The sequence below is a fragment of the Medicago truncatula genome, chromosome 4 (assembly GCF_003473485.1).
Source record: "Medicago truncatula cultivar Jemalong A17 chromosome 4, MtrunA17r5.0-ANR, whole genome shotgun sequence".
NCBI classification, from domain to species: domain Eukaryota; kingdom Viridiplantae; phylum Streptophyta; class Magnoliopsida; order Fabales; family Fabaceae; genus Medicago; species Medicago truncatula.
The window spans coordinates 11,779,231-11,806,039 of NC_053045.1; the positions used below are offsets into that span (position 1 = coordinate 11,779,231).

The following is a 26,809-nucleotide window of genomic DNA, read 5'->3' on the forward strand; positions in this document are numbered from 1 at the left end:
CCGCGCAATGTCTGCTGCTTGTTCTGAAATAATATGGTTGCGTGGACTTCTAACAGAGCTTGGATTCTCTCAAGATCAACCGACTCCGCTGCATGCTGACAACACCAGTGCCATTCAGATTGCAGCAAATCCAGTTTACCATGAACGGACGAAACACATCGAGGTTGATTGTCACTCTATTCGAGAAGCCTATGATCGTAGAATCATCAATCTACCACATGTCTCAACATCTGTTCAAACAGCTGACATTTTCACTAAAAGTTTGACACGTCAGCGGCACAATTTTCTACTTGGCAAATTGATGCTTGTAGATTTACCAGCATCAATTTGAGGGGGGATGTCAATGGAATTAATGGCAAATCAAATTCTATAAGATTGCACATTTATTTGTAATAGTCAAATAATCATCCTTTCAATTAGCATAATTAGCTGTAAATATATACACGTCAGTTTAGCTAATTTAGTGGGTTGAAAGTCAACTTGGCAACTTGTAAATAGATTGTATTTATATGAGAAATCAGAATGAAGGGGGATACAGTTTTGACCCTCATTTCTTAGTCTCTTTGAGTTTAATATCCCTCATTTCTCTGAGTTTAACATGATAATCTTTTATAAGATGTTAGCAAAATGATTGGAATGGTAATTTTTTTTTTTTTGGTCTAGTAGCCTAGTGGCTAGAGCTCAAACATTTAAATGTGGAGAAGTGGGGTGTCCGGGGTTCGAACCCCGGCCCCTGCATAAATTATGCAATGTCCCTGCCAATTGAGTTAAGCTCACGGAACTAGTTGGAAATAAAACTAATGTAATGAATAGAGACTACAATACACCGATACCTTTCAAATCATTTAGGATGGTTGTTACCTTAAGAAGTTGAGGGTATCTCTAAGACGTAAAGCCTTAAAGGGAGCTTTGAGTGGTGGTATTATAATTTGTGTTGAACCAGAATTCAATCCAACTTAACCATTTGATCCACTGTTTTGATTTAGAACTAGTCGAACACCTTAAATAAGTTTCTGCATCAATTCACCACCTCTGTTTTGACTATTAAAGTGTTGATTGTAAGCAGAACTAAATTTAAGTTTCGTTCCTTCTGTAAAGAATAATTCAGTCCATTAGTGACTAAGATTTTTTTTTATCCCTATCTGACATAGTACTGGATGGAAAACCATGCAATTCTACCACTTATTTCAAGAAAGCTTTAGCTACATCTCGTGCTGTAAAAGGCTAGCAAAGGGAATGAAATGAGCCTAATTAATAAGTCAATCCACTCCCTCTAGTACGGTATCATCCCAAACCTGAGCTGGAAATAAAACTAATGTACTGAATAGAGACTACAACACACTGAAACCTGTCGGACGTCATTTGTTTTACTTCTTCAACCAAAGAAGGGATGGTTGTTACCTTAAGAAGTTGAGGGTATCTCTAAGATGTAAAGCCTTAAAGGGAGATTTTGAGTGGTGGCATTATAATTTGTATTGAACCAGAATTCAATCCAACTTAACCATTTGATCCATTGTTTCGATTTAGAACTAGTCGAACACCTTAAATAAGTTTCCGCATCAATTCACCAGTCACCACCTCTGTTTGACTATTAAAGTGTGGATGGTATGCAGAACTAAATTTAAGTTTCGCTCCTTCTGTTCAGAATAATTCAGTCCATTAGTGACTAAGATTTTTTTTTATCCCTATCTGATATAGTACTGGATGGAAAACTGTGCAATTATTTAATAAGTCAATCCACTCCCACTTGTTATGTTGACAAGACTGTACAAGTGGTTACCAGTTGTTGAATATTTTTTCATATCCATTCCAAGTATACCAGGGATGCTATCCTTTTGTAAGTCTTAAAAAAATCAAGAATGGTCTCCTATTGTCTCTTAAAAAATGAAAGAGCGGAATTTCCTAAGAACTCTAAGGCAGAACTATCTTTCATTCATACAACAACTTCCTATTTTAAAAGAAAAATCCTGGATGTGAAGTTGAGTCCTATATTAGGTCTTGAATAATCGCTTGAAATTTATGATCGCCATGTGCATCATCTTCCCACTCGTCTAAATTTGAAAAATGTACTACCGAAATGGTTGTGTAAGTCATCCTTCTAGCTAGTGCATCATCATCAGCTTTACTGTCACACCTAGGCTTGTATTTAATTTTGAAATCCGTTCTCGTCAATTTAAAATCCCATTTGAACTGCCTTCCCATCAAATAATGCCTTCATTTTGCTATCAACTACTCATATTCTAACTTCCTACAATAGTTACATAGGAGTTACTGCACATACCACAATTACTAACAGGAAAATGCTATGTGTCGCGAAAACTTTTCTCATGACAACATCACGATGGGATTAAGTGTAACTGCAGCTTGAGTTTTTCATTTCCTCTACCCTACGCATTCTAACAATTCAAAATCTAACGCTTATCTTCCATTCATTGTACCTTCACAATGTGTTTTTTTCGAGATAAATAGCAACACTCTTGCTAATAATTATATAAACTGCCTACAAAAACTATACAGCTTCTGCCCCCAAGCCTGATTGTATTTGTAGGCTTCTTTCCTCAGATTTAGTTATGAGAAAATAATTAGATCAAAGAAACTAAATAGTCTTGGGGGTATTGATTTATGGTATTCCACCACAAAATGCATGCATAAAGAAGGGACAGGTAATAGTTCACACCTTTTCGTGATACATTTCAGTGAAATTGAAATTGGCACATGGCAGATCCTCTTGGCATATTAGAAATGAATTCCACCCACTCCTCCGGTCGGTCCAGCAGATAAATTCCATTGATAACCATCATCTTCAAAAGAAGTCCATTTTGCAAAACATAGCGAATAAATTCCAGCTCGTGTCTATTTCCTTGAAAAGCTTTATAGTGAATAAAGGTCAAGTGCGATGCAAGACACGTGGGAACACTATTAGGCTTAACCAGCCATCCATATAAAGGTGATTTGAGACACTTAGCAACAGTTTTAAGCTTCGCCACCCATCCATATGAAAATGAATCATCAATGACTGGTTCTGGTTCCTGTTGGAAACAAGGGACAGCTCACATTAGAACCAAACTTAAAGGACAGCATGAACCAAAGCTTTAGTTGAACTGGACAAACCTTGCATTGGAGAATTATGAGAGTTTGTAGCATGGGACATTTCTGAAGCATGTTGAACACAATAACCATGTTGAAAGAGGGAAGACCAATATCTAGATGCAGCAGATAGCAAAATTCTGGAAAATCTAAAAAAGGGGCATCTAATAGCCTCTGCTTGTACACACACAACAGCAAGTGATTATGTAATATTAGTAAACAGTATATATATATAACAATTAAAACATATAAATATAGAAAACTTTTCGGTCACCTCTGTTATGTAATGATCCAGCATTAGATGTTTAATTCCAGAGAGAGCTTGGAGGAGATTGAGTAAACGGAAAACAGATTCACTTTCAGGAGTGGAAAACTCAGCAAGATATGCTTCTTTCACGTTGTGCAGGTTCCCAAAAGCAGTGCCATTAGACAAGCTTAGGTATTTAAGACCCGGCGCGTCTATCTCAACGCAACCTCCAGCCTCATACGCAAAAGTGATTGCCAACCTCTTCAATAAGGAAGTTTGCACCCGAAGCTTGGCGAAAGAGAAGTGACAAAAGGAAAGTTCCAGATCTTCGAGAATGGGGCAGCCAGAGAGAAGGATATTCACAGAATTTGCATCCGATCCATCGCCCACTAGTAATTGCAGCCCTTTCAATGACGGTAAGCAAACCTCCGAAGAGTCTTTCAATTGGAACAAAATGAAACCGCAAAGACTGAGGTACATTACATCATATGAATGTTATGTCATCATCATTGCAACAAAATGGAACCACAAAAACTAAGGTACATTACGTAAATGTTTCGTTTGAACAAGCACATTACATGAATGTTATGTTATCATCATTGCAACCCAAACATTAAGGCATTACATTACATTACAAGAATGTTATGTCATCATCATTGCAACACAAAAGGTGTGTTTGATTTGCAAAAAAAGAGGGACCAAACTTGACAACATTTTTGGTACCCTGTTTTATGTCATGAGACCAGACTCGATAAAAACAGGAATTCTTGTCTCTCACTAAACTTGGGACAACTTGTTGTCACAATATAGACTATCAAAAATACTAAAATACCATTTTCATTTTTCAACATTAAAAGTTATGTCTCTCCGGCGCAATTCTATTTAGTCGTGCACTGTTTTGTCATGTATTGTTCCATCTGATACTTACATGTATTTGGTCTATATTATAAATTAAATATGTTGGATGTTCAATGAATATGAAAAATGAACGGGTAATAGTCATTTTAGTCCCTGAATGTGTAACGAGGCCACAGTAATTCCTCAATGTATCAAAATTTCAAAAGAGTCCCTAATTGTGACAATAAGATTGATATGACAATAAGGGCCCGTTTGGATTGAGCTTATGCAAAACAGCTTATGCAAGTAATTAAGCTTTTATTTATTATTCATGAGCTTCTTAAGGTAGTTTATGAATGAAGATAAAGTTTTCGTTAGTGAGAACTTAAGAATTATTATAAAAGTTTATTTATTTGCATAAGCTATTTTTCATAAGCTCAAAATAAGTCCATTTCAAACCGGGGTAAGTATTTATAGGTTTAATATGACCATAAGTTAGTAAGTATATTGAAAGACTGATACGAAAATATTAACATATTATCAGAACAATTTAAGTTCAGAGACTCTTTTGACAGTGCACAGGGACTATTTTTGCATTTCGAGACTATTACGATTACTCGTTACAGATTCAATTACACATTCGAGGTCCAAAATAACTATTACTCGAAAAAAGAATATTTTACATAACCCTAAAAAACAATAAGGGAAAGAATCTTTACCGGAGAAAGACGAGGTTAGAGCAAGAGAGGAGTGTGAGAGGGAGGTTGAAGCCATCATCGTAATTACATAAACTGATATAAAATTCTTCAAGGTATGGTCCAATGGCGGTACGTACCCACGTATCAATGGAGGACGTGTAGAACACGTCTTCATGGAAATGACAGCAAGAAAGACGGAACTTACGTATGCGTCGAGACTCACGTTGAGCGAGGACGGCGTTAACGAAGATGGAGAAGAACATGAAATGCTCGGTGTTCTCAGATTCGGTTTTGCCGTTGAATTCATACTCGTCGTCGAAATCGAAGGTTTGGAGAGTTTTCCAGAGGTTGCGATAACGGTGGGAGATGAGAGGGGTTGTTTGGATGGTGGTTTTGGTTGGGAGGAAGGAGAAGATGTGGCAGAGTACAGAGTCTGGTAGATTGCTTAGTCTGTCAATGTTATCGTTTTCTCCGCCATTGTTTTCTTCTTCCGCCATGGTTGTTTCGTTTCTTGAACGTTCTTTTTCTTTAAACCAAAGAGAGAAAACAAAGAGTGTGTGTTTGATATTTGAAGAGAAAACAAAGAGGGAACTTCTTACGGTCTAAATCAATGTTTTTTTTTTATATGAGTTCAACGGTTATGCACTGACGGTGTAAAACATGATTGCACTGTCATGCAATATGAATGAATCATCATGTAGGCTTGATTTGTAAGGCCAATTACTCTATTTCAATTGATTTTTAGTGTAAAACTATGTTAGTGTAAATCTTGTTCGCACCGACCATGCATTTCTTATGTCCAACTTTGTTAGTCTAAAACTCTTTTTTTTTTTTTTACAAAATACCTACGAATCTGCGAACAGGGCAAAAACGTAAAGGATGAATCTGCGAACAAACTCACAACACCCAAGTTAATAACATAAAACGCCAAAATGCCTACGAATAATATGATAAAACATAAGTCACCGAAATTCACATCGTTGACGCCCAAATCATTGTTTGAATTTGTAATCGACTGCTGATCTTTCAATAGAAAATGAATGAACACCGCGACAAGACGCGAAATCAAACGTTGCACAAGACGACGAACAACACAACACCGCACTTAGACGACGAAATCACAAAAACATACAAACGAAAAAACTTGATATATGTGAAAACCTAAAACTCTTATTTTCTCAATTCAACCTTCCAACTGCTTAGACAAAATCTTAATGAAGAATATTCTTTACTTTTTATATAGATTATTTTTTTACCCTCCTCACTTTTCATTCGACCTTCAAAATTCACAAAATACTTTTGTCTGTATTATATAATCAAAACTCAACTTTGGTATATTTCATATTATAAAATTTGTGTTTAAACAATTTTTTCAAAACAATGACATGATTTTTTTTTTATAGGGAAAAACAATGACATAAATTATTAAAATGAGCATAAATTTACGAAAACATGATACAAATTGTCAAAAATTAAACACGTTTTATTATTTAATCAATAATTTATAATACATTTATATTAACATAATGCTTATTATAACAAAATGTTAGACACCCAATAATAAATTTGTGGTGCAAGAAAATGGAAGGGGAAGGAGAAGGAGGAAAAAGTTTTTCATCCCTTTTTTGTCAAAAAGACAAACTTTTATTAACCAGTAAAAGGGTCAAATGCGTTCTCATGAGTTTAACTCAGTTGATATGGATTATGCATAACATATGTAAGGTCCGAGGTTCAAACCCCGGCCACACTAAAAAAAAAGGGTCAAATGCTATATTGTAAAAGAAAAGTTTAAAAAAAAAAAAAAAAAAAAAGAGGAGAGGAGCGTGTATGAGTAAAAAGGGACTATCCAAATAGAATTGAACAAATGAAAAGCCCAAACCCAAATCACATTGTAATGTGATTAGTGTAATTTCCCTCATTGTTGCGTTTTGTGTGTGATTGTCGAAGAAGAAGAAATCGAAACTCATGGAGGAACCAAGAGATCAAAAACAAGCTCCACCATCTGAACAAAATCCCAATTCAATTCCAGATTCAAATCCTAACCCTAACCCTAATCGTCCTAGAACAGTGAAAGGAAAATCGTGTAAGGGATGCGCTTATTACTCTTCTGTTCTTAAATCCAAATCTAAAAATCCAACTTGTTATGGTTTGTCAAGAACGCTTCAGGAAGGTATCTCTCTCTCTCTCTCTCTCTCTCTCTCTCTCTGTTTCTGTTTTTTTTTTTGTTTTGGAATTTGATTTTCATGTGAAATTGTTTATGCGTGAAATAGCTTGAAAATTTGTGTATTTTAGTTTCTTTCTATTTTTTTGTCCTTTGAGGGACTCTAAAGTTGATAGAAAAATCAATTTGGGGTGATGTAAATGGAATTGAAGAGCGTGAGTTTGTATTTGAGAATTTGAACATGTTAGGATGCTGAAAAATCTAGGTGTTTCAATGATTTTTTTGGTACATACTTTTGGATTGATCTTTTTACTAAGAAATATTGAATGTTTCAAATAGCCTTACATTTCACATATTATTCTTTGGTCTCTATGTAGCTTATTATTTCTTATGTTATGTCATTTTGGCATGTGTTATTTTGTTACTAAACAAGATATAAATGCAGCCTATAACACCAGACACGACACTGACACCTAGAACCTGTAGTGATTTGAGAAAATGGAAGCGATTGAATGTAACCACGTATAATGGTGTCGGACACTGCACATATAAAGTGTTAATGCTACATAGCAGACTGCATACTACCTTGCCCTCATTTTAAGATAAGACTGCATCCCTTGTGTTGAGTTTGTGGAAAGTGGGGTGGTTGCTTTCAGTTGAACCTTAATCTTTCTGGATTATAAGTTTGGTGAATCATTGATAGTTTGTTAGCTTGTATTTGAAATCATTTAAAAATGAGTACCAGGGTAGTCGCTCTCATAGCAATCCTTTCCGTTGTGAGAATCATCAAGAATACTGTTGTTTAAGAAGGGGGCTGGGAAATGGAATGAGTGAGACTATCTGAAGATAAAAAGAGGTTGAAATTTTGGAAGAAGCGTGAGATTGAGCAAAATGTGAAAAATAAAAGGGAAACTTATGAGAGGAACAATTGGTAAAATTGACAAAACTATGGTAAAATAGTCCATTTTAAATAATTAAAATTTCAATAAAAATAAATCTAGTCAAAGTTGAAAGGATGTCTAATGCATAAATCACTTAGATGGATTTCCAAATAAAATCAATTCCCAATCCCATGTTATAATCTCCAAACAATGAATTTCACTTGCAAAGTTATTCATTTTTGTTTTAGCATATGTTTGGTTTCAATTTTGGAGAGTCAAAATTGATTCTAGAAGTTGTAGAATTGATTTATCATGTTTGGATGATTTAATGAAGATTTGGTTTTGCTTGTGGAATTGATTCTACTTGAAGCTAGAATTTTTGTAGCTTTTGGCTTCTACACTTGATTTTAGCATTAAATTTATCGTCAAATTCACTTTTACACAAATACATCCAAACAAATCATTTTACATTCATCTCACTTTTATTCATAATCAATTTTACAGAAACAATCCAACATTGTTAGTCTGAAATTATTTACACTTGATGTATGATGTTGGTCTCTGTAAGTGTATGCCAAACAAATTTTTGTTTAAAATTTTTCTTGCCAAAACCTTGTTAATATTTTAACAATCTTTGTAAATATTTTGAAACAAAATTGGGATCTAAGTAAAGAGATGCAACTTATAATTCTGTGTTGTTAAATGGCGTCCATGGCGTGGTGGATTTTTCGACAACTGCCATAGGCAATTTGTGAAGGGATTCCCGCCATGGCTGCGCCATATGCTGTAATGGTATATTTATATGTTAGATTTTTGGCCTTCTGCTATCGACAACACTGAATCAATTCCCAATTTCGTGTTATGTTACAACTCTCCAAACAATGAATTTCATTTATGAAGTACTTCATTCTTCTTTTAAAATTCCTCATGCCAAACAGACTGAAAATGCTTTTGGAATAATTCAAATTATTAGTCTAGAAAGATTTACTGGTGATGGGGTGGTTTTTCTTTCTTCAATATGTTTTTTAAGAAAATTTGTTGTCCCTTGTGATTAACAACTTTTTCGCAAAGCTAACATACGCAGTAACAGCACTTAGACAGGAAATTTGGTCTTTGGTATTGGTGTCTTGTTCCTTGCACTCCCTTCGGGTGTTCCGCCTACATACGGAGCCCGTGTTGTATTGCGTCTTTTTTCCCTTTAGCTAGCTTGTGCGCCTTGTGCAGGCTTTGCTTGAATAAAATTTTTGCTGTTTCAAAACAAAAAATCTTGAAAGTTATTGTTTTGAAGTTTGGATATCGGATGCATAGTAGTTTGTCATCGCAATACAGATACTTGTTTTTTTTTTTATGTTTTTTTTACCTTGTATCTTAACTATGTTTGATTTTAGTTTACTTTTCAATTTGTTAATTTTAGTCACCCACTTATTACATCCATTCTTGTCCTCATGGTGATCATCCAGATTACATTTCTATTTTATTAATATCACATTATTTTTCATAACAGATATTGCTTACTAAAATTTTTGTTTCTTTTTTATTGGTTTTTGTTCTATGATTTGCTTTATTTATGAGAATTTAGTCATTGTTTGTTTGCTTGTTTCATTATATGCCTTTAAAGTTTTGAATTTTGATATTTATGTTCTTATTCTTATAACCAGTTCCCCCATATGTCGTGGGAGAAAGTGAGTTGGAAGCTTCTAAAGAGGGCCGCAAACTTGCAAATTTCAAGTATGCTTGTATTGGGTACTCTATCTACTTAGACAACAAAGATTCTTCACCTGACTCACAGGACAAAACAGCAAAGTTGCCCTTTTGCGTTGGACTTGAGGTTTCAAGGGTTTATGCTTATATCTCAGTCTCCTTCCCTTTGTAGTTTATGCTTATGAAAAAAAAACAAGTTTATCTTGTTTTAAGGGTTTGATTGGGAGTTAGGACATATTTTGTGAACTTTATTGATTTATGTATCTGGAGCAAGCATCAATTTTTTATGCGGGTAAATATTTTGAGGCTAAGGCGGATAAAATAAAATTATAATATGGCGGGTGAGGGGAGGTTTTGCAAAAGTAATAAATTCAATGGAGGGTGAGGGGAGGTTTTTGCAAAAGTAATAAATTAAATGTACTGCATCAAAATTTGGGCCAAGTTTCTGACAGTATTGCACATGTTTCAGGTAGTCTCGGAGGTGAATCCTTCTACTTCACCTGTTGGCCAAGTTCCTGCTCATGCTCGTCAAACTAACGGTATTAAATTTCTCGTTTTTTCTTTCGTTTATAGTCCCTTATGTCATTTCCTTCTTTTTCAATCACTACTCATTAACTTAGTAAAAGAATCAGGGTAGTTGATTTAAAAACCTAGGCATATTTGGATGACTATCCTGCGGTAACTTTTCCCAACATGTGAATGTGTTAAGTTGAGAATTGTGCATTGGTAGTCACAGAAGCAGTAGTGCATCTTATATGTTGAATGTTTTTTTAACATTCTCAACTTGTTCTTTATTGTGTGTGCTAAACGGCTTAGATAATGTTTAATATCAACATAGCAAGGAATTGCCAATAAGTACCTATATTTTCTTAAAAAAAATATAAATTATTTTTTTGTCCAAATGAGCATCGGTTAGTTTTCAACCTTAAGAATTTCTCTTGATTTAATTATTTGTTTTTGGTAATTTTGTATCAAAGATTTTCCATAACACTTGCTTTTGAAGCAATTTTCTCTGCCTATATCAGTAGACTTTTCCACACTTGTAATGCGGCAGTTGATGTCATCAGGAATATATTACCGGCTTACCGCGAACACAACACTATCCTATTTATAACTGTAGTATAATTCTTTCTTCTGTATCTGTGCTGCTGCTATGCATGTCTTCCTAAATAATTGCAATGATCTATTTCACATGAAATAAGCCAACAGTAAACTCACTCACATTAAATTAAGGATCATGCATGGATGATTGGATCGGATTCTTCTTTTCTTCTATTTTGGATTTGTACTTCTTTCTTTAAGTGGTTTGATTTGTTGTGTTTTTGGACATTGTCTGTGCAGACCGTGAACATCCAGCCGCTCAACCACGTATGAGTAAACCTCCAATTACTTCAGCAGAAGAATTCTTAAACAGGCAAGCAGAAGTTTTCAGTTGGAGTAATTGTGTGCCTTTTATTAACACATTGTAGTGAAGCTACTAATTCTAACACTTGAATGTTCTAAATGTGCAGGTTTCAAAAAAATGCTACCCTAGTGGCATACGGTGTTGTAAAAAACTTGAACAAAGTCGGTAACCGTATAAAAGAGTCCCTAGATGACATTCTATATCGGAGACCCAAGTAAAGCTGGCCATTGCAATTTCTTTGCAAGAAATAATTTAAATTTTACACATATGCTATTTTGTTAATTTATTGTTTGTATTTTGTCAGTTTTTGGCACTAACTAGTTTCTAGTGCTTTAAATGTATATTTTCTGAACAATCATAATAATAATCATAAAATTATATGACCATCCCAAAATTTATAATGATTCTTTTTCATTTAAATGTTCATTTGTATGTTCTATAAACCCTGCGGGTTGGCAGTGTGAACGTCTGAGAACAAGTAGGAGCAAGAAACTTTGCACACATAATTTGTAGGACAGAGTAGTACATGTAAATGTGTGTGAGGTGAACTAAACGCTACTATATGTTGTTGATTGACAACAGTCAACAACACAAAAGAGGAAGAGGGACTTTGAGATGGCTGAGGGTAGTGATCATTTTTCCATAACCCACTATATCTTTTTACATTTGTGAATGGATATGGCTTGAGAGGAAAAATAAGCACAAGAAAAAAGGTTATATTGCAGTTTAACACCCTTTTTCTTTTGCTTTATTTTCTCTAAAAATATTTGGCAAAGAAAAATAACTTTTTCACAAGACAACTTTTGTTAAAGTGATTAACACATTTAACAGACCTTCCATCTACTTAATTTTTAATAATTTTTTCCCTGCATTGATTGTGTGCTAGGCTTTGAATTCTTCATTTGGTGATATGGTGGCCATAATGACAACCATTTTTGTGTGTCAAAATCACTACAAGAAATAAGACAAGTAGATAATTATGTTCAGTAAGTTTTTTTTTTTTTTTTGACAGTTTAACACCCTTTTTTTTTTTGCTTATCATGCTCATCAACAAAAAAAAAAAACAGTAATAATTTTCTTGAACATAAAGAAGTGAAAAAATAATATCATATTAAATAATTTTTTTTTTGAAGAGCATATTAAATAATATTATTATAAAGTTTGGGTGAATATTGCATGTTTTGATAGGTTCGGTGAAGTTAATAAATTTGATAATTGATGTTGCTCACGTTAGAATAAGTTAGTCCCTTTCACGACATGATATTGAGTTTAATAAAACCAAAAACATTAAAAATATGTTTTAAACTGATTTTCTAAATAAGTTAAGGTTCTATCACCCATATTGTCAACCCAAATCTATAAACATTAAGTGACAGAAGGGACTAACTTATTCCAAAGTGAGTAACGTTTTGGACCAACTTGAAACTTTTAAAACGTAAGGGACCAACTTGAAACTTTTAAAACATAAGGGACCAACTTGAAAACTAAAATAAACATAAGGGATCAAACATGCAATTAAGCCTTTATGTTTACTAGCAAAAGAAATTGTGAGGCCTCCTGATTTTAACTTTACAGAAATTCCGTCCAAAATCAAAGATGATAGAAGGTACTGGCCTTATTTTGAAAGATGTATCGATGCTATAGAAATATGCCTTTTATTTTATTTATGATAATTTGTAATAAAATCTCAAAGCACTTTTAAACATATTTTACCACCCAGATTTTAACTTAAAAGTACTAATTAAGTTGGAAAAAACAACAAATACCAAACAACTTTAACTTCAACTTCAAAGTTTTGATTTTCAACTTCATTCTAAAATTAACTTTTAGACCTTAAAAAACTAAGGTGAAATGCACCCTAAATTAGAAGCTAGTAGGCGTTTACAATAATTAATGACTGTAATGTAAATATAAATGCCTCATTTACTTCCATATAGACTATCCACCACAGTTTTGGAATCAATCTCAAAGTCCACAATATCCAACTGAAGATCACGAACCCACCTAAGCGTCGATAACAAGCCTAATCCAAGAGTGAGTCACACACATCACTATCTTGATCCACACTAGGAACCCACTCCCGCACCCCCATCAAGCCCAACCAGGGCTATGATACCAGTATGTTGGGGAGTCTAGGGAGCACTGGGAGCGACAATAAGCTAAATGTTCAGGACCACTAAGAGACTTAGACACCACATCTCCACCCAAAACATTAAGGCATCAGGTATACGTGTCCCCTCTCTTATATATCCAAGGTTTCCTCCATTTCTAGTTGATGTGAGACATAGTCAGTCACACTTGATTTCTGACAATCTCCCCTCGAGTGAATCACACACATCACTAGCCTGATCCACACTAGGAACCCACTCCCGCACCCCCATCAAGCCTAACCAGAGCTATGATACCAGTTTGTTGGGGAGTCTGGGGAGCACTGGGAGCGACAATAAGCTAAATGTTCAGGACCGTTAAGACACTTAGACACCACATCTCCACCCAAAACATTAAGACATGAGGTATATGTGTCCCCTCTCTCATATATCCAACATTTCCTCCATTTATAGTCGATGTGAGACACAATCACTCACACTTAATTTCTGACAATCTTCCCCTCAAATGTGAGTCATCCACATCACTAGCTTGATCCACACTAAGCCAACTCAAGTGGGTTTCATATGTTACATATTTATATATAAAATACAAATATTTGTCAATAAGATATAAAAAAATAGGGATGGCAAGATGGGTTGTACGTGTCCAGTTGGCTGGTTTAACCCACCTTTCTTGGTGGGGTAGATTGAGATTTCAAACCCGCCATTAACATGGTACCCATCCCACCTAACTCGCTGAAAAATGGGGAAGTGACAGGCGGGACAGATAGACTCTTTGAGTTCAAATAAAAAAGCTCTCTTTTTTAGTTCTTTTTATTTATAAGCTACGATTAAATTTCTAATTTTCTCCTCCATATATAGTAAAGAAATTTCAACACTTGACATGCGCTCTGGCCATGTGTTGTTCCTCCTGGAAATTGAACCCGGTATTCGACGGGTACGTTCTTGAAAGTAGCTCTTTGCCATGGGTGCCCAAACAACTTGGTTATTAATGTATGCATTAATTAGCTTTATAAATAGTTTTGTTTTTTTGTTGAGGGAAAATACAAAAGTATTTTAATTTTAATATAATATATAATGAGTGAAGACTCACTTTGGCTGTTAGCCCCTTTGTATAGAAAAGGATAAAATGTGCAGGGGCCAAATTTAGTCTTCGACAAAAAAATATCAGTCTATTTAATCTCTTATAAAATTAATCCGAGACAATTTAGTCTCTTTGTTAATATTTTTCTCCAACCAGTTTTTTTTATTCCTATTTTTGAATCGTGACTATGGGAGATTTACATGCATACTATAAAAAATTGAAACAAGATGATCCCCATAAAAAATAAAAGCAGCAAAATTAGTCATTATTTTTTATTTTCTTCATAACAAAAAACAAATAATAATTGCAGTTTGTTAAATTTTAAAAGACCAAATGGAAATAAGATGCAAACTGAAATAGAAGGATGTGTGTTTAGAGTTTAAATTTCTTAAATCATTAGACTCTTGCTGGTCTCACCCATATAATTCTAGTTACACTCAAATTTATTTAAAATTTTACAATTATACCAAAATTGCCCTGTTCATGTAAATTTCTAAAAACCCATCTTTTATGATCATTCTGAATTCTCACCCCCTTTCATCCACAAATCACCATATATGTGCAACCAAGATCTGAATCAACATCTTTGTCATTGATCTGTAATCTATTCATAAATTTCATTTTCTAAGAGTTTCTATTTGTTTATGGTTTGTTTTGGTATGAGATATGCATGTGTTAACCGCAATTTGATTTCCCTTAGTGAGAGGTTAGTGTAAATTAAGTTTACATATCTATATGAGAGGTTAGTGTAGGTTAATGTAAATTCAGTTTATGTATGTTCAATTTAGGTTAATGTAAATTCAGTTTACTTATGTTCAATTTAGGTTAATGTAAATTAAGTTTATGTGTGTATATAAGGGGTTAGTGTCAATTCAGTTTACTTATGTTTAATTTAGGTTAACGTAAATTAAGTTTACATATTTATATAAGAGGGTTAGTGTAATTTCAGTTTACAGAGAGGTTAGTGTAAATTTAGTTTACGTATGTTCAATCTACGTTAATGTAAATTCAATTTACGTATGTTTAATTTAGGTTAATGTAAATTAAGTTTACGTGTGTATATAAGATGTTAGTGTCAATTCAGTTTACTTATGTTCAATTTAGGTTAATGTAAATTAATTTTACGTATTTATATAAGAGGGTTAGTGTAATTTCAGTTTACAGAGAAGTTAGTGTAAATTTAGTTTACGTATGTTCATTCTACGTTAATGTAAATTCAATTTACATGTTTAATTTAGGTTAATGTAAATTAAGTTTACGTATGTATATAAGAGGTTAGTGTGAATTCAGTTTACTTATATTCAATTTAGGTTAATGTAAATTAAGTTTACGTGTGTGTGTGTGTATATATATATATATATATATATATAAGAGGGTTAGTGTAAATTTAGTTTACAAATGTACAATTAAAGAGGTTAATGTAAATTAAGTTTACGGATTAGCCAAGATAGTTGATTTCAGAGAGACTATGTGCACGCAATATGTGAAATTAGGTTAATGTCAATTAAGTTTACGGATTAGCCAATATGTGAATTAGGTTTGGAAGTTTCAAAAACACGGTGTGTGTGTTTGGAAGGAGGAATAAGTGAATTAGGTTTACGTTAGGTTTCAGTGATTAAGCGATGGATGAAAGGATTTTAGATTAATTTGAAATTTTTATTTTAGTTAAAGGGTATATTAGTCAGTCTGGGGTGTAACTTGTGTTTTTTGGGGTGTGAGTAGCATCTGCCAAATCATTATGTATTTTTGCGTCCAAAAAAACATTGTGTTTTTACGTTAAACGGTCTATTCATTCTCTTCTTGCTTTAAACATGACCATAACATTCAATTTTTATTTTTAGATAGACGAAATTGTAAAGCCATTATAAACTCACACACATAAGTGGAGGTACGGGGTGCAAACCTTGATCATGACATCCGACTTAACAATATCGACATTTTAACAGTTGAGCTAGGACTTATGAATACCATACCATTTAATTTATTTGTTGAGTTAAATAAGTTTTCCGTCACTAACAAATAAAACGGGATATTTTGTCCTCTCAAAATTTCCTCTTTTGTTTTTAGTTTCTAATGGGCAATTTATGTTCATCTTAATGCCAATTTTATTACCCTTTATGAAACCTCTTTATGTCCGTATTATGCTAAAAAAATGTCAAGGACGTATCAAACTTATGTTCATTAAGGACTAAAGATGAAATGAAAAATTTTGGGAGGACGAAAAACGTCCCGTTTATTTCTTAGGGATTAAAATCAAATTAACATTAATTATTGAATCCTTCAAAAAATTAATTATTGAAGCAAAAGTGGAAAAGCATAATTTTTGGGCCTCTCACTTCACACACACACACACATATATATATAGGGGAGGGATATATTGACTCCAAGAGTAACTCTAAGGAGTTACTCCACATCTCCACCTTTAATTTTATTTTAATCTAATGGATTACATTTAAGTCTTATCAATAATCATGTGTCTCACCATTCTTGATCATTTTAATAATAATAGGTTTCTTTTTTTGCTTTCAATCAACATTTATGTTTCATTAACACAATTAATAATTGGTAACAAGAAATTATTTTTATGTTTCATCAAATGTTTTTTTTAACAAATTTCAAATATTAAACTATGATTTGTCAAAAAAAAAATATTAAACTACGATTAACGTTCCTAAAAAAAAAAACTCATGCTGGTAAAAAACATCACACTTATTTTTTTTTTGGACAAAACATTACACTTATATTTAAATATAACTTTTTTTAATACACTGATAAAATAAAAATTTAAAAAATATTTACTTTTTTTAAAGAAAAAAGTATCGATATATTTGTATTAATTATTTTTTATCAATTTATATCTTTAAAAATATTTCCTTCAAATATATATATATATATATACTTTTTTTTTTGTGAAGATATATATATATATATATATATATACTTCAAAACAATAACTGATCGTCTCAATATCTTGACCAAAAAAAATTGTGTTAATAAAACATAAATGTTGATTGAGTATGAAAAAGGAAAATTAAATATTGTTAGAATGATCAAGTATGATGATGCACATGATTATTAATAAGACATAAATGTAGTCCATTAGATTAAGATAAAATTAATGGTGGGGATGTGGAGTAACTCTTTTGAGTTACTCTTGGAGTCAAAATATCCCTCCTCATATATATATATTTTTATTTTTATTTTTTTATAGATAAATGAAATAGACACACAAGTGGAGGTACCGGAGTTCGAACCCCGTCATGACATCCGGCCTAACAATTTCGGCATTTTTGGGCCTCTCACTTCACATATATATATTTTTTATTTTAGTCTATTATGACCGAATCGATTTTCATATTAACCAAGTAACTGATCTCAAGTATTAATGAGCTCCACAAAAAAACGAATTGGGTACGAGAATCGGATAATTTGATTAGTTAGTAAAAAATAATTTTTTGCCTACATTATTTACCTATCGGTTGAACTCCAGATTATAAAAACCGTTTTCTTATAGGAACCTAAGGGTTAAAAAAATGATTTCTATATTAATGTATGCATTAATTAAATCTATAAATAGTATTCATACAGTATGCATTTGCAAATTTCAAAATTGATTTAATTTTAATATTTTTAATATAATAATATTATTATTTTTGACAGAAATTTTTAATATAATAATATAATATAAATTGTAGCAGTGTCTCTATAATTTTCGGTAGCCACACAATAGTGAAGAATTTTGCGTTAAATAAATATGTGGATTAATCTAATGACCCAAAATCACTTGGTAATAATTTCTAAAATATTATCTATTTTTTTTTTAAAAAAAAAAGTTAAACTAGTATAAAGGAAGAATAAACAATTTACATAATGTTTTTTAAATTTACCGAAAAAACTTAGACGGATTTTCAGTATGTGCTCGATACAAATGGCTATACTAATTTCTTGCATTTTAACATCCCTTTTCCTTGTCAAAAAAAAAAAAAAAAAAATCCCTTTTCAAAATTGTAAAAAAAAAAAAACATTCCTTTTCAAATCTTACGGCGCACTAAAACGCTTAGATAAAGAAACAATTTCATTTGTCCTTTAAATACATCTCGACAATGAATTTGGGCATTAACTAAAAAGCATAAATAAGGAAATACTTTTCAATTTAAGAAAATTTGTTTACTACACATTAACGAAAACTACAATGATTATGGACATCAACTCCTATAAATAAAGAACCCTCATAATCACTTTTTCACAACATCCCCCAACACCAACATCATTTCCACTCTCTCTCTCTCTCTTTCAAGGTTACATCGTCTTACATAGAAAAATGGGAAATTTTTTAGCATTGTTGATGCTCATACTCCAACTAACCTTTTTCACTCCATTTGCTGAAGAGTTTGAAACAACTCTTCAAGAACTTGATGCTTTTAAGCCTTCGGTTCCTGTTAAGCCTGTCCCTGTTAAGCCTGCCCCTGTTAAGCCCCTTAAGCCTCCTATCCCTGTTACCCCTCCTACGCCTATTAAGCCTCCTGCCCCTCGTACCCCTCCTACCCCTATTAAGCCTCGTGTCCCTGTTACCCCTCCTATCCCTGTTACCCCTCCTACGCCTATTAAGCCTCCTGCCCCTCGTACCCCTCCTACCCCTATTAAGTCTCGTGTCCCTGTTACCCCTCCTACCCCTGTTAAACCTCCTGTCCCTGTTAAACCTCCTACTCATGTTACGCCTGCACCTGTTAAGCCTCCTGCTCCAGTCACGCCTGCACCTGTCAAGCCTCCTGTCTCTATTAAACCTGCTCCTGTTAAGCCTACTCCTGTTAAGCCTGGCCCTTTTGTGCCTAATCCAATTTCCGTCCATATCCCTGTTATGCCTATACCTGGTATTACTGTCCCTATTACACCTGCCTTTGTTACGCCTCCTGCCCAAGTTGACCCTCATGCCCTTGTCACGCCTGCCCCTGCTGAGCCTCCTTCCCATGTTACACTTTCCCCTGTCGAGCCACCGATTATTCCAACAAACCCCCTTGCTCTGGCTTACTCGCCATTGCCATTGCGTCTCAATCACATCTCTAGAAAATTGATGGTTGTTTAACGTGTTTTGTCGGCTCACCCACCTGCCTTTTAGTGTTTAAGTCTTCGTTTTCACTTTCGCGTGAAAATATGGTGTTGAGAGCCTGAACAATCAAGTTTAACCAAAAAACAAAAAAAAAGCTTGAATTATCAATAAAAAAAATAAGCTTGAATTATCAATAGAAATTTAAGAGTGACATTATATATGTGTAATTGATACTTCTTGTAAGAATTCAGTATTTAATAAATGATATTTATCATTTTAGTTTAATCAGTTTGTTAAAGAAATGATTAATTTTTTTTTTTTTTTTTGGTTACAAATGATTAATTTGTTTAATCCAGTATTCTTTTTTGCGTGAATAATATGTCCATTTGTATTATGGATGCTACACATGGAATATACTAAAAATAAAATAATTGAAACCTATACGTTTTAATATTAATGTATACATTTTATTCAAATGGTCATCTAGAATAATTTATGTAAATATCAGTCAATATAATATGTATGTTTCAATTTCTAGTGTTCTAAAAATTTATCCTTATTTGCATAAAAAATCCAATTTAATGCTAATAATTGAATTGTCTTTTTTTTTTATGAGGCGTTGAATGAATTCTTAAAATCGATATTGTTCACATTAAGAAGGAAAATGCTAGATATCAAGAATGATTTTATCAAGAAAGATGCAAGAATGACATGACACAATAATCACCCTTAGATTATAGTCTTATTTATTAACCTTTTAAAAAAAGTACATAACACCCCATGATTTTCGGCCAAGCTTATTGGCTAACATTAATTTCAGAACAATTTCTTGATATAATCTAAGGATGATTATTCTGTCATGTCATTCTAAGAATCAACATTGAACACTTAAGAAATACTTTCTCCATTTCAAATATTTGTCATTCTACAATTTCACATAGATTAAGAAATGTTAATGTTGTAGCCAAATAAGTAATTGTGATTTGATCTACAAAAATATCATTCATTAATGATATAGAAAACAAGTAATAAATAGCAAGGAGCATAATATAAAAAAATAAACATTAATGATTCTTTGATATTGTAAAATGATATATAATTTGAAACAAATAAATTTTGGTAGAATGACATATAAATTAAAACGGAGGGACTATAAGGAATCGATAGGAATCCGCTTTGTTCAAATATAAAATGATTATACTTTAGTTTTTTTTTTTTAGGAAATGATTATACTTTAGTTAATGACATTGATTTTTTTTGGTGGTGTCCGGGGTTTGAACCTCGGACCTTGCATATATATATATATATATATATATATATATATATATTATACATTGTCTTTATCAACTGAGTTAAGCTTACGAGGACAAGGACATTGATTTTACGACAAAACCTCTTATTTCTAAATGATATTTGGTTAAAGAGGTGATGCCTTCCAAGCACTAAGCTTGGATTTAATTTTATCAGCAATAGGCTGAAGATGAATTCTTTTAGGTTTCCCTTTAAAAATAGGAACACCAAGGTAATTGAAAGGAAGGGAACCCTTATTGAAACCAATCATGTTGGAGATGTGATCAATTATAGCTACAGAGATAGAGCCATAATACACAGTTGATTTTGAAGGATTGATATGCTGACCAGAAATAGCTGCATACTCTTGTAATAATTGCATAAGTTTTATAAGACTTATGGCTACTACATACAATATAAGAGGTGATTAAAGTTAAGATATAATACACCAATATCACTACTACATACAAAGACAAATCAACGCAAGCAACCAAGAATCATATGATACGCATTCTTCATAATTCCCCAACTCCAATTTTTTTCTTTCCAAAGACCATATTAAAGATATAGGTCACATCAAATTCACCACATGCATTATGATCATAGCAAGATTTGGACATCAAAAGATTGAGAATTAACTCTGCTATGATTATTGTGGTTGTGGATAGACTACTGGCAACAGATGATGTATTCATAATATGTATTTGATAAATCAATATGGGGTAGATTATAAATTATTGAAATGTTTATACTAACATATGAGAAAATAGGCAGCGTACCATAAGTATTATTGAAATAAATTTTAGACTTAAATGTGTGTTTAGTCCCTGCACTTTCGTCCAGTTTTGGCATTGGTTCCTGCGCTTTTTTTTGTTTGGCATTGGTCCCTGCACTTTCTAAAACTTTTGGCTTTAGTCCTTCCGTCAACTTTCCGTTAAAAAAAAAACCAAAACTAACGGTGTGCCACGTGGCCCAATCATGACATGCCACGTGGCACACTAAAAAACAAAAAAAAATCAATTTTTAATTATTATTTTATTCATTATTCTTTTACTTAAAAATATCATTAGTCCCTGCACTTTCAGCATTTTTTGATATTAGTCCCTGCACTTTGGTATTAGTCCTTGAACTTTTTTCTTTTTTTTTAAAAAAAAATACTTTCAATGAAATTATTATGTTTTAATTATTGTTTTGTTCATTATTTTTATTGAGAATAATCATAAAAAAATAAAATCAAAAAATCTTTGTTAAAAAAAATTAAGTAATAATTGTATAACATTGCAAATGGAAATTGTATCGTATTAACACCGTAACAATAGATAAAAATCAACAAAGAAGATGGAAATTAAATTGCACTTTGACAATATAGGCCTATAATTCTCAAAATGCACCAAAAAGATAGTAATTTGGCATCACATGCCTCTCTATCTCAAAATAAACCAAAATGCACCACATAGATAGTAAGTTGGCAACATAAGCCTCTAATTCTCAAAATGCACAAAAAATATAGTGAGTTAAACATAGGTCTCAAATTCACAAAATACATCAATAGGTTCTAAAACCTCCGATAATCTTCATTTGGATTTTCGTTGGGATCTCCATCTTCATCTTCAATTATCTTTGAGAGGTTTATCTTCATCTTGCATTTTTTGAGATCACCCTTGATGGCTCGGTAGGTTTTCGCTTCTTTCCCTACACATGAGTTGAAAAACTTATTGGTTTAGCATAGATTCAAGACTAATGGTTTGGCAATTTGCCTTTGAACATAAGCGGCAACATACCTTTTGTGGTGCAGTGCAACTTAATGGTTTGGCAATTTGCCTTTGAATTTTCAAAGATGGTGTGGGTTGGCTTGCATGAACCGTTTTAATGCCAAGTGCACGTTCTGCTTCCTCGACAGCTGCTACAATTTCATCATCGTCGCCGTCATTTAACTGATTGTCAATTGGTGCATTAAGTTCAACAGCACCACTTTGATTACAATCAACAGCACGTACATTAGAATTGATATTAGAGGCAGATTTCTTTGTTTTATTGCCTTTACTCTGTCAAGTTAACACAAGTGCAACAGAAGAAAAAAATGGAATGCATAAGGCACTTAATAAGGCAAACAAGTACAAAATAACACCAACATCTGCTACATTTACCTTTTTAATGGGTGCAACAGTAACATGTGAAACTTGGGCACCAGATGCAATCAAAACAGGCACAATAGTAACATGTGAAACTTGGGCACTGGATGCAGTCACAACAGGTGCATTTGAAGCAGTAGTGACAGGTGTATTAGAAGGTGTTTCTGCATTTGAAGCAGCATTTGCAGGTGCATTGGAGGTAGTCGCTGCATGAGCATTTTTTTTGGGTTTTCTCTGTCAAAATAAACATGATTAGGCTTATAGAGAGTTAAGTACCAAAAAAATTATACAAAATATTTAAGTGATTCTCTACCTTTCTTTGCTGTGCAGATGGGTTTACTTCTGTTCTTTTGCAACCCCTAGCATTATGACCAGGCTGGCCACAATTTGTGCACCTATTAAGACCCCTAGTATTATGTTTTCCGGTCTTTGGGTTTTCATCAGCTTCCCTTCTCCTCAACTTTTTTGGTCTACCAGGACCTCTCTTGTATTGTGGGGGGAGCATGTCTTCAACTTCAATAGTAGGCCACATATCTTGACCATTAATAGGACTAACACTAAAACTATAACAAAGTTCATATGCTTCCTTTGAATAATATTGATCAACAAAGTCCTCAGGATTTTGATTTATAAAACCCATAGCTGCTACAACATGTCTACAAGGTATGCCTACTAACTCCCAAAAGTTGCATGTGCAAGTCATTTTATCTAAGTTAACAATAAAACCACTGTTATTAAGATGATGAGTAACTTGAAAAGATGTTGGTGTAGACCAGTGTGGTGACCATCCTCCACTAAGTTCAATCTCCTTATTTAATCTCTTCATAGGTGTAGGCATTATCCTACCTTCGTACCTACCTAGTTTATACCGTAAAGTTGCCATCCTATTCATCAAATAAAGCCTAATCCATTCACACATAGTTAAAATTGGCTTGGCCCTAGCACCCAAGATAGTACTATTGAATGCCTCTGAAATATTATGCATTAATACATCACACTTAGGATAAAAAGACAAAGCATGCTTACACCACAACTTTGTGGGAAAACCCATCAGCCACTCCCATGCCTTCGGATTGACCGCTTTCAACTCTGACATCTTCTTCTCCCAAGCTTGCAAGTAGGTTGCCTTAGCTGCCCCCATCATGAGATCGCTTATTAGAGTGCCTCCACCAAACCTTTTCTTAAAGTTGGCATACAGATGCCTCAGACATAACCTATGTTCTAATCTTAGAGGCATCTCCTCAAAAACAGAAATCAACCCCTACAATAAAAACACAAGTATATATAAGCATTAAATTTGAACTTTGAGTTTTCTGCTTCAAATAGGAATCAGAATAATAAACACAACATAATTACAAACAACAACATAATTACCTTTTGTTGGTCAGATATGAAAACCCATCTTTTATCCTGTCCAATATTCTCTAATAAGAATGTTAGAAACCATCTCCATGATTCTTTGGTTTCAGTCTCGACCACTCCAAATGCTAAAGGAAAATATTGATCATTTGGGTCTCTTGCAACTGCAATAAGAAGTTGTCCTCCATATCTAGTCTTTAGATGACAACCATCAACACCGATAAAAGGTCTACATGCTGTCAAAAATCCTTTTTTGCAACCATCAAATGAAAAATAAAAGCTTCCAAACCTAGGCTGTAAAGTTGGATGTGGTCTCTCCATGTTGATCTCGCACGAGTTACCGGCACATACTCTCTTAAGCTCCGCAGAATACCTCCACAATAGACTATATTGTCGCGCAGCATTACCTTCTACAATTTCCTTAGCCATCTGTTTTGCTTTCCAAGCTCTCCAAAAGGTGATATTCACAGAGTAATTTTTCCCCACAAAATCCACAATGTCATTTATCGTCACATGGTCACCCGTAAACATGTTGTTAGCTACTGACTTTGACACCCACTTGGCAGTAGCACTTGTATTTTTTGTTTGCCAGGAACATTTGTGGTCTCCTTTCCATGTTTTCATCATGAATGTGTGCTTGCCTCCCACTTTACTTACAAGAGCCTCAAAACCACACTTCTTCTTGCACTCCACTCTAACCCTTTCCAAGTCATTTTTCTTGAACCTTATCTCCTTCCCATTTAGAACATTCCACTCTATAATAGCATCCTTGAACTCATTCAATGATTTAAATTGCAACCCAACATTGAACTTGTATTTCTTGGTCAACTCCTCCATCCTAAAAATGTCATCTTTAAGTCCCTTCTCGTTGTCAGAGTCATCAGGATCACTGCTTCCAAGTTCTTCATTGAGATACTCATGTTCAATTTCAAACTTGTCATTTAGTGATTCATCAGGTACATCACATATTGCAGGTGCACTACTTGAACTACCTCCCCCCACTTTTTCATTTGAATGAGTTTTCAAATTGTAAGTATTTTCATCAATCATCATTCTTGAAGGTTGAAACTCTAGATCATCACCATCGCTTAAACCAAATCCATCGTCCATTCCTAAAGCTCTCTCATCTTCACTATCATCCAAATGAATTCCTTTGGCTTCATCTTCACTGCTATAAGAATCATTTTCAGAATCACCTCCATAATCACCTTCAATTTCTTCAAATCCACCAGCATCAACATTTTCCACAACATCATTTAACGCTTGTAATTCAAGACATACAGGAGCATCCACATAAAACATATTATCAACACCATGTTCAAGATATATATGAGCATCAACATTGTTACTTAACGCATAATCAACAATATCCATAGCATCAGCATCCAATCTCAACTTCTTGTAAGCAATTTCCTCCTCTACTTTCCACCACATTCTGAAACTATTCTTAGCATATTTTTTATCTGTCATTATACCCTCTACTTCAAAATAACTCCATTTATCCTTGTCTAGACCCTCAACAACAGTTACATCACCACCCCTATAATACACAATCAAATCTCTTACAAACTGACCCCCATGATGGAAAACAACATTGAAACTCATCTCTGCATATATAGATAAACAACTGCATGAAGTTTGAACCAAACATACAAAAAAGTAGCAAAAACGATATAAAAAAAAACCACTTGTAGAAAAAAAACACAATAAAGCACATGTCCACACAAAAGGAGAGAGCAGAAACAATAAAATATTGACCCTACACATTGTAATCCAGATACCCACATACAACACAAAGAGAATATATACATATGGTCCCCCACATGCCATTAAAGAAATGGAAAGTTACAGAAAAGAACATAAATTGACTTAGTTAACATATAATAATAGATTGTACAAAAAAAAACATATAATAAGAAAAGAAAGAATCAACACACGTTGCTTTTAAAATAAATCAACAACTTTTCAGTTTCACTTTTACAAGAAGGCCATGCAGGCGCACTACAACGAAACACAAACAACAGGTGCGGCAAGCAAGAAAAACAGACCAAAAGAGCACTACAAACAAAATAGTATTATCCATAATAATAGAAACAAACAAAATTCATAACAGAAACAAACAAACAAACTTCATAAACAAAAAGAATCAGAAGAGTAAAACGAACCGTCAATTGAAAACGCAAACTCGAAGGTGGTGGTCGGAATCAGAAGAGGATGGTGGTCGGAATCGTGATGGTCGGAATCGTGAAGGTGGTGGTCGTAATCGTGAGCAAAATCGAAGAGAAAGAAGAGGATGGTGGTCGGAATCAGAACAGGATGGTGGTCGGAATTAAAATCAATCAGGGTTAGGGTTGAAGTTGAAACCCTAAACCCATTACTTCCCTCTTTCTCTTCTCTTTCCCGTGTTTTCTTCTTCTTTCTTTTCTAATCTTCTTATTTTAGTTAATAAATTAATTTATTAAAATACTAATTAAAATTAATTATTTTAAATTTATTTCAATTATAAAATTTTGTTTTTTAGTGTGCCACGTGGCGTGTCATGATTGGGCCACGTGGCACACCGTTAGTTTTGTTCTTTTTTTTAACGGAAAGTTAACGGAAGGACTAAAGCCAAAAGTTTTAGAAAGTACAGGGACTAATGCCAAACAAAAAAAAGCGCAGGGACCAATGCCAAAACTGGGCGAAAGTGCATAGGCAGCGTACCATAAGCATTATTGAAATAAATTTTAATGTTTGACCTAACCAAGGTTGTCAAAATCGAAATGTTGTTTG

The 26,809-nt window shown here is 33.5% G+C and overlaps 4 protein-coding genes across 5 annotated transcripts; 2 read left to right on the forward strand and 2 right to left on the reverse strand.

The window, feature by feature from the left end:
- Positions 1 to 2,677: 2,677 nt before the first annotated feature.
- Positions 2,678 to 5,444, reverse strand: LOC11424549 (putative FBD-associated F-box protein At3g50710). The gene is made up of 4 exons (XM_003605486.3): positions 4,891 to 5,444; positions 3,362 to 3,803; positions 3,112 to 3,261; positions 2,678 to 3,029 (listed from the first exon to the last, which is right to left on the reverse strand). Exons 1-4 carry the CDS (start codon positions 5,364 to 5,366, stop codon positions 2,694 to 2,696), a joined length of 1,404 nt encoding a protein of 467 aa, XP_003605534.1. The 5' UTR covers positions 5,367 to 5,444; the 3' UTR covers positions 2,678 to 2,693.
- A 1,314-nt stretch (positions 5,445 to 6,758) lies between these two features.
- LOC11432894 (uncharacterized) lies at positions 6,759 to 11,421 on the forward strand. Of its 2 annotated transcripts, none has more exons than XM_003605489.4 (5): positions 6,759 to 7,039; positions 9,570 to 9,748; positions 10,082 to 10,151; positions 10,954 to 11,026; positions 11,124 to 11,421. In XM_003605489.4, exons 1-5 carry the CDS (start codon positions 6,835 to 6,837, stop codon positions 11,233 to 11,235), a joined length of 639 nt encoding a protein of 212 aa, XP_003605537.1. In that variant the 5' UTR covers positions 6,759 to 6,834; the 3' UTR covers positions 11,236 to 11,421. The 2 variants fall into 2 exon arrangements, with proteins under 2 accessions (XP_003605537.1, XP_003605535.1); XM_003605487.4 differs by having other exon boundaries at positions 6,762 to 7,039; positions 9,570 to 9,739.
- A 7,109-nt stretch (positions 11,422 to 18,530) lies between these two features.
- On the forward strand, positions 18,531 to 19,292 carry LOC11431824 (non-classical arabinogalactan protein 31). Its single transcript, XM_003605490.1, has one exon. The coding sequence runs from the start codon at positions 18,531 to 18,533 to the stop codon at positions 19,290 to 19,292; it is 762 nt and encodes a 253-aa protein (XP_003605538.1).
- Positions 19,293 to 21,971: 2,679 nt separating this feature from the next.
- On the reverse strand, positions 21,972 to 26,464 carry LOC112421119 (uncharacterized). The gene is made up of 6 exons (XM_039832621.1): positions 26,203 to 26,464; positions 24,053 to 25,644; positions 22,992 to 23,939; positions 22,694 to 22,912; positions 22,328 to 22,591; positions 21,972 to 22,238 (listed from the first exon to the last, which is right to left on the reverse strand). Exons 2-6 carry the CDS (start codon positions 25,640 to 25,642, stop codon positions 22,182 to 22,184), a joined length of 3,078 nt encoding a protein of 1,025 aa, XP_039688555.1. The 5' UTR covers positions 25,643 to 25,644; positions 26,203 to 26,464; the 3' UTR covers positions 21,972 to 22,181.
- Between the last annotated feature and the right edge of the window lie 345 nt (positions 26,465 to 26,809).